This window comes from Bidens hawaiensis, unplaced genomic scaffold, assembly GCF_021521415.1.
Source record: "Bidens hawaiensis isolate Kalapana, Puna unplaced genomic scaffold, B.hawaiensis_p1.1 tig00009411_1, whole genome shotgun sequence".
Classification (NCBI taxonomy): Eukaryota; Viridiplantae; Streptophyta; class Magnoliopsida; order Asterales; family Asteraceae; genus Bidens; species Bidens hawaiensis.
The window spans coordinates 217,724-226,543 of NW_027491693.1; the positions used below are offsets into that span (position 1 = coordinate 217,724).

Below are 8,820 nucleotides of genomic sequence, written 5' to 3' on the forward strand. Positions count from 1 at the left end.
TCGTTTTCTGTAACATACAACCGCTAATACCACCAATATTGTCCGCTTTGCCCTGATGGATTGTCTATGGTACTACACCCACTTGAGGACACTTAACTATGCAGCTTTCATATGCTTTGCATTTAATGAAGCCGAAAGCGCGGATATTTAAGGCATATAGGCATTCATTATGAACTATGAATCTCTACCGGCCTCGACCGATGTAGGATTCATCTATGGCATACATATTTCAGTATCAAACTTTTTGGATTAATATTTTAGGGCTAGGCTAAAAGTACTAACTCCTTACTTGTCATACACTCTCCTCTGAACTTTCAATTTCATTAACAATTTTATTAAACATATTATTCATATATAACACTATTTCTATGTTAAAATATTAAATATTAGATAATATTAGATATTTTATTCTCAATTCATAAATTTGTGTTGTTTCTTAAGAAATACACTATTTTTTTAAAATTAACAAACAATATGAATTTGTATTAAAAATGCAAATTATCACTAAAACTATTTAAAATACACTCTAAAAAATATAATAATTAGAAAAAAAATAATTTTTTAAATAATAAAAAATGCTTACTCCAAATAAGAAAAAAAATATTTTTTTGTTATTTTAAAAAAATAAAAATAATTTTAAAAGAATATAAAAAAATACCAATCAAGAAAATCTTAAAAAAATGTGTTTTAAAATACAAATAATAAAGGATATCAAAATGACAAAAAAAGAAACAACAAATGTTTGAATCATATTAATGTAGAATTTGAAGGATGAGACATATTTAGTAAAAATGAGAGAAAGGAAGATACGCTTAACAACACCTTTACTATTTCCATGACAAATAATATATATTTGTAGAAATTTACAACGGATTCTCCAATCAAATTATTTTATTCTTTTTTTAACTTTTTTACAAAAGCTTTTGCAGCCACCTTTGTGGGCAAACTTGTTTGTTTTCTTTTAAAAGGTACCATCGGTTTTGACTAGCTTTCTATTTTTTACACATGTTTCAAAAACTTATCTAATTGCCTTTATTGCGGGCTTTGGTTTTAATTTCTACTACATGTTTGTCCCAAACAAAACAAAAATAATTTACCCAAAAAGGACACAGTAATTAATAAATAAGAAACGTGTATAACTACTACCACGGGTTAACGCGGTTTGGCACCACCATTTTCGTCAACAGAATTAACCAGGGTCGAAGCACCACTCCGTTTAGAACCACTGGTTCCGGTTATGGTCTGGCCCATGAACTTTCCGGCCTTGCTTAGCCCAGTACCAACGGCCCCAAGCCCACTTCCAACAAGCCCAACACCCGCACCGACTCCAGTTCCAACAAGCCCAACTCCTGTGCCTATACCGGACCCGACTAACCCAGCTGCTCCATCAATGGCATCCATTGTGCTTCCTATTATACCCTCAGCTTTAAGTCTCTTTTTCTCTTCTAGAATCTTCTTTTCTTGTTCTATAGCAGCATCTTGCTCTTCCTTTGTAAAGTGATGATACTTGACCTATATGTTCAAATATTCATACCACAGTTCTAAATTCAAAATTACTAGAGGATCCATTATCATCCGAACTGTCTCTTATCTTAATAAACAACTATAGCAGAGAAATTAAAATGGTCATTAATTGTTTGTAAAAAGTTTGTCAAGGAAAGAAACTTTGCATTTGTTATGCAACATCCTAGTAGGAAAAATGTAGAAACTGATTTTACCAAATGATATAAAGTTATAAACAAACTGCGCCAAGCACAAGCTCAAATTGTTTATCTTGCGAGAGCTTTAGCTAGGCTCGTTTCGAGAACTATATCTAAAGCTCTAGCTTGGCTCTTGAGTAGTTTTTCAAGCTCAGGCCTGACTCATTTATTATTTATTAATTGATAGGTGCTATTGTTGTTATATACATTTATAATTATTTTTATACATATTTATAATTATAACCTTTATATATACGATAATATTTATATACCTCCTCAGACCCTACCATAGCTTTGCTATTGGTGGGATATACTGAGTACGATGATGATGATATACCATAATATATTTTGTTATTTGATCACTACTTTATATATAATAATATATACTATACAATAGATATTTAATATATTAAATAAAAACCATACAAATAATAGGCTCATTTAGGCTAATAGGCTCGATCACGAGCCTGCTCAAGTTCAGTAAGTAAAGCCTAGACTTGTTTATTAAACAACCTTATTTTAGCTCGAGCTCGTTTAACCTGGCTCGGTTAGAGCAGTTAGTGAATCTTGAGTAGCTCACGAGATGTCTGGCTTTACTTTTACTAGGTGCTAGCTTGTAAGCCGGATATTGGTGTGTCCTATAAGTTTTCTCTAATGGGTTACGGTTACGTACCAAACAATATGTAGCATGTAACATATACAATAAATTAAACTGAAACATATAAAAGTGAAATCGAGTATATACCTTGATTGTAAGAGTTCCTCTATCTTTCTTATCTTTTATCTTGAGCATGTCAAGTGAAGGTAACAATCTCAATTCAATATCTTTTTCGGTTTCAGCTTCAAGATCAATTAATGGTAGTTTTGCGATCCCCAAACGCTTATCTTGCCCAATATCTTGATCCAAAACCTATATGATCATTATTATTTAAGTAAACTACATTTTCTTTTAAAAACACACAAATGTAAGAAAAAGAATATAACCTCAAGTACAGCAAACTGTGTCTCCTTATCTTCTACAATCAATTGAATGACATGATTCCAAACAGGATTAAGGTTGTTATTAACAACTTTTGTTTTAAACTTTTCAAGAGGCCGGATATACGCAGTCACATAAGGATCCGATTTTCCAATCATTTCCATATTCTTCAAATTATTCGCCTTCACAATTGTTAATGTTAGTTGTCCATGTGGCTTAAGCTCAAGATCACTGCATAATATGCAAACAATAAAACTAGTTTATAAGCGGTAGCAAACCAGGATTATCATAACTGATTATTACCTTGTATCCGTAGGCGTAATGGGAACAACGATCCGGTGAGGCCACTGAAGCATATCTTTAACTATTGTTGTTACAGTATCCTACACGCATAAACAAGTACATTAGTTACTAAACAACATTAGTAACATTATAAAGAACTTACATCAATCATGTCTGAAAGTCCAGGAATGGCAGTTAAACTTCCACCAATAGCTTTCAATGTATAATCAATTTTTGGCTCTGGCTGATGAGTAATAGAGGATTATTATTTAAATCAAACATATTATTGTGTATGGAAGTAATATGGTGGGACTCATAGGTTGTACCTCAGAAAGTAAAGCAACAACAACTGCAGAAATGCAAGGAATTTCTTCACAGAGTTGGAAAATTACGCGAATAACTGTAAAAACTTGTAGATCCTTCAGCTGTAAGCAGTACCAGAACACACTTGTCTTTCAGCAATTATAGGTTTTTAATGGGTAGTGTTAATTAGCGCACTTAATCCGATACGAACCCAAAACTTAACACGAACCCAAAAATTGTGCCAAACACATTACAAATTTAGAACAAAGAATACAATTTTATATAAATAACTAAATCTAAACTATAAAGCTTGACGTTTGTTTTTCATTTTAAAATTTTAATAAAAAGTCTCAATAAATTTAAATCATTACATAAAAGAACAATTTCAAAAAGTTTACAAAATCGTGTCTATTCACGGGTTGACATAAACATGAACTGTTTAACTAAAACCTTTTTTTCATTTTACCTTTTTTACATATTAATGCTCTAAAGCTACAAATTTACTACAAAAATTTGTACATAAATAATTAAATCTAAACTATAAAACATGATATGATTATTTTTTTATCTGACAGATTTTACAAAGTACCAATCCATTTAAATAATTACACAAAAACAATTTTAAGACTTTTTAAATATAAACAGTGCAAACGGGTCAATCCACAAACCATCAGATTGATCCGAACACAGCTTCTTTAGCTAAACGTGTTCATGGGTTTGGCCGAACCCATTTAGACTCCAAACCCGCAAATTTCATGTTAGGTTTGTGTCATATCAGAAATCCGAGCCCCTATTGGCAACATGTTTAATAAACAATTAAACACTATAAATTAAGAGGTAACATTTTAGATCATAAACAAATCCACCTGAATAGGTAAATTCGCAACAACAGCTTCAACTCCCAAAACAATATTCGGATCACCGCCCCAACGAAAATCTATATCCATAGTTATTTGACCTGTTTTAAGACTCTGAACACGAACACCTACGCATTTTAAATAATCATAGAAAACCCTAGTTAGTGAATAATAATATTTACAGGACATATGCGGGCACTGCAATATGATAGTACCTTCAATCTTTGGTGCCACAGTTCCAAGAGAAAGTTTATTAAACTTCAATGATTTAATTCCAGGCGGACGATAGTCTTCCAGTAATGGCTCAACAGATTCCTTAATTAGAATACGCGCCGCCTATATAAACAAAATTTTATTAAACTAGATTTGATCAAGAATGCAGTAAAGCTAAGAGCCTGAGGTAAAAAAGTTACTTCTTCAACATATGGCCAGAGTTTGCTTAATTGTTTATTCAACCATTTCACCTGAAACATCAAGTTATGAAAATGAGACGCATTTAACACAAAACTTGTGACAATAATCAAACAAGAATTAACCTGTTCATAAACAGGGAAAGATATCCGTTCGGGAAAGCTGTCACCGCATATTTTTTTAAGATCGTCTCGGCTGAGACATCCAAGTAGTTTTATGTCAATTGCCTGAGGAATGTAGTTAGACCATTAGGATAAAAATAAAAAAACTTGTCTTCAACGTTAGTTCGTAATAAGTTTAAACTCCATAATGTACTAAACTCTAATATCAGCAATCCAACAAAAATCAAAGTGATTAACAGTTGATGTGGATCCTTTTAAATAATCCTAACAAGTAACAATTAACTACCTTAGCGATTCGTTTACACCTTCGAGATATCAGCATCTGACGCCAACCAGCCATGGTCGCCATCCCAAATACAGCTCCTGTAATAATTCCAAAAATCAGCCCCATTTTGTATCAACTTTAACTCTCACTGTAGAAGTTGCAATTGGCTTTTTTTTTTTTGGCTGAAAGATTGGTTGTAGAGATGAATAATAATGAAGGAATGGAAATTGGTTGAACTGCAGCATATGTGATGGGATTTGAGGGTGAATGTAACGTTCATTCTTGCCTTGTGATGTCCGTTACTTGTTTTGCTACCCGCGTCAATTTCAAGATATTATTATTATTATTATTATTATTATTATTATTATTATTATTATAGAATATGTGGTTTAAGCGACTCATGAATTTGTGTCAATTGTTTGGAGTTTAATGTTTAATGACTTTACAAATTAAACTTATACAAAGTAATAAGAATTCCAATTTATTTGTGGGTCTCTACAAATTTTGGGGGTCTCCGGAATGAATCGATACAGAAAATATCACAAATTCAAAGGGTACGAAATCCCCTAAGTGTTTGATTACAAATAATAGTAAAGACAAGAACAATAGAACAATAACTAAACAAAACGTTTATTTATATTGAATAATAGCACAGTATCTTTCAATACACAGTAAAGCACTTCACAAGTTCTTACGACTGGAAAACAACTACTAAACCTTAGGCCGAAGATATGTTTATATACTACAAATCTTCATCTGTTGTTACATAATAGGCGAAGTTATCACAACTTCGCTTCTAAACAAACCGTTTAAAGACAAAACACAAAACAAAACATATCGTTTATTACAGACAAGACTAACAATAAACCTATGAAGTACTGACATACTAAAATGCACCAACAAACTCCCCCTTGGTAGTAGCTTCATTTGTTTCTTGTTTCTCTTCAGTCTGCAATCTACACCATCTTCAAGCGAAGCTTCCAACATGCACTCCATGTCTCACACAAGCCGAGACAACTCTCTGGCACTTCTTCCCCTCTGACTTCCATGCAGGGATGCAAAAAATCTTAATATCATTGAGTAACTGCAAATCAGATCTAGAGAGATTTGCCAAGTTCATTGGATCATACACTCTCAACAACTCTTGCTCGTCTTCATCCTCCATCACCGCTTCAGCCGTCTCACTATCAACACCCCAAAGCATCATACTCTTCAATACATCTTGAGGCATCGGCTTCATCGGTATCTTCTTCAAGCATCGAATGGGTTTGTATTTTACCATCATCCATGTTCTCCCGTTAGATCTCACTCCCCTTTCAACATCCTCAACAAACTTTCCTTTCTGAGGGTTGAGCAGAGTAAACTTTTTCTCCTTTACCACTTCCTTTCAAATGATCTTCTTGACCCAATCATCAAAATTATCTTTTCCCTGATTGATCAAGTTCAGCCTTACCAAATCCTTTACCTCACATTCAGGTAAAGAATAGAACGACTTCAAGAACCTTGGAAAGTATTGAATCCCATCATATCTTTTCAACACAAACAATTTCAGCTTGTCATCATACAACCAACTGATAATACCTTTCTTTGATTCAACAAACCCCTTAATGTTATAATTTTTCTTGAACGATGGTGGAGCCGCTAGTTTCTTTCTCTTCACAAACCATTCAGCACACCCTTCTTTCCATCTGGGCTGCTCTTCCCATTTAGACTCACCTTCTTCTTCTTCAACAATTTACAAAACTTGTTCATGTCCACTGACTCAACACCATTAGTGTTGATCCAAATCAGTTCATGAATAGGAAACGGTATAGCATGCTCTACCCCCTCCTCTGCAATTTCACCCTCTTCCAAGGTATTACCAATCACAATCTTCTCACCAATTTCTTTGATTTCTCCCTCTTCTGACTCTGTTCCTTCATTAGACATCACATCAAAATCATCTAAGATGCTGCTTGTTTTTGCTTAAAAGGTCTGCAAGGGGCGTAGACATAAGCTTCTGACGACTGTTTGTTTTTTTTCCTTAAAAAGATTTGAAAAATGCTTTAATGGTCTTAAAAAATAAGCTATTGTTCAACTTCTACACATCCTACCAACACCCAATGTCCAACACCACCACCACCCACCGTGTGCCACCACCACCACCGTCCACCTTCACCACCCACCGTCCACCACCAACACCACCCACCACTACCACCCACCGTCCGGCGCAGCCACCATCCACCACCACCATCGTCCATCACCAGCATCACCCACCGTTGGCAACAACCACCATCCACTACCACCACCCACCGTCCGCCACCACTATCGTCCACCACCACCAACTGTCCGCCACCACCACCACCCACCGTCCGCCGCCGCCACCACCACCCACCACCACCACCATCCATCACCACCACCGTCCACTATCACCACCATCGTCCACCAAAACCGTCCATCACCACCACCCACCATCCACCAGCACTGTTCACCGTCTACTACAATCGACTGCCAGCAATCGTCCACCACCACCCACTTCCACAGTTCGTACACCACCACCAATTATTTTAGCAGTCTACAGACGTTAAATGACTTCTATCTACTGTGATATGTATGATAGGTAACTAATTTTCAGCTTATGCAGACGATATCCAGTTCATAAAACAAACAATATTATATTTTTAGATTGCAGACCTTCATACCACATCTTCAGTTGCAGACATGAAATCAGATTGCAGACAGTTTTGGTCTTCAAAAACAAACAGCACCTAAGTCTTTAATAGCACCAATTTATTAATTAACAATGGCTGTATCACCACCTCTAGCACCAGATCCCTACTTACCTGACTCCCCCTCAGTTGTAACTTGAGTACCAAGAACTTGTGAAGTGCTTGGCATCTCACCACCTGCACCTTTCGATGCATTAAGATCATCGTCAGTATCATCACGTCTAACATTTCTCAACACGCCTTCTCTACATCTACTCTCCCCTGAGATGCTACGAACTTCTTAAGATCATCTATAATCTTGCCTTGCTCAACAATAAGAGCTGACTGTAGTTGATTTTCAGAGATCAGCTGATGAATAGCCTTATTCTGAACAAGATTAATGCTAGACTACTCAGCCACCACACGTTCTAGTTAAGCAATTCTTTCACTATCAGAACGAGAAGCATTAAATGTAACATGAACCTGAGGCACTGCATAAATGTAAGGTGGAGGAAAATCAACACATATAGACGGAATTGGCAAAGAAGTAGAAGCCGGTGATAGAGTAACAGGAACACAACTTTAGCCATAATCGTGGAATCAACAAATAAAGACACCACTTCCGACGGTGACAACATAACCTGTGGTAAAGACACAATAACCGGTGCATCCATAGCCACCGTAGAAATACCACTAGTAATCAACCCAATAGACACATCAGCAACCGAGACACCAGATACCAATTGAGGCATAGAAATGACTGGAACATAACCAGAACTCTCACTAACACGGGCTCTCTTGGCACGTTTTACCAACTTGTATTCCGCCTCTGATTCTTCACCACTACCAACATCAAAATCCAAATCATCATCATTTCCTACACACTTCTTTTTACCAGCCTGAATTCTCCGCTGTAGTGCCAAGTAACGACTAGTTTCGTCAACCGCATCAGATGAACTATTAGATTCAGTTGCCTCAAACTAATGAGGCATAGAGGGTTCAGCAACAGCCGCCAAAGGAACAACTTCCTAAACAACATGCATTTCCAGATCAACAGCAACATCAAGATCAATGTTTTCAAACCCCCGAGGATTAAAAACCTCCTGTTAAATAACTGTCTCCTACGGAGGAGGAACAAACTGCTCTTGAGGTTGTTGTTGTGGAGCTACCTCAGGTTGTAGAGCATCCACTTGGGCAGGTGTTGAATAGGTGCA

The 8,820-nt window shown here is 35.9% G+C and overlaps 1 protein-coding gene across 1 annotated transcript; it reads right to left on the reverse strand.

Annotated features, from left to right (window-relative positions):
- Positions 1-1,151: 1,151 nt before the first annotated feature.
- On the reverse strand, positions 1,152-5,120 carry LOC143532212 (calcium-dependent lipid-binding protein-like). The gene is made up of 11 exons (XM_077027329.1): positions 4,941-5,120; positions 4,658-4,759; positions 4,535-4,585; positions 4,337-4,457; positions 4,131-4,249; positions 3,288-3,386; positions 3,125-3,205; positions 2,983-3,062; positions 2,685-2,910; positions 2,446-2,610; positions 1,152-1,512 (listed from the first exon to the last, which is right to left on the reverse strand). The coding sequence occupies exons 1-11, from the start codon at positions 5,043-5,045 to the stop codon at positions 1,153-1,155; spliced, it is 1,509 nt and encodes a 502-aa protein (XP_076883444.1). The 5' UTR covers positions 5,046-5,120; the 3' UTR covers position 1,152.
- Between the last annotated feature and the right edge of the window lie 3,700 nt (positions 5,121-8,820).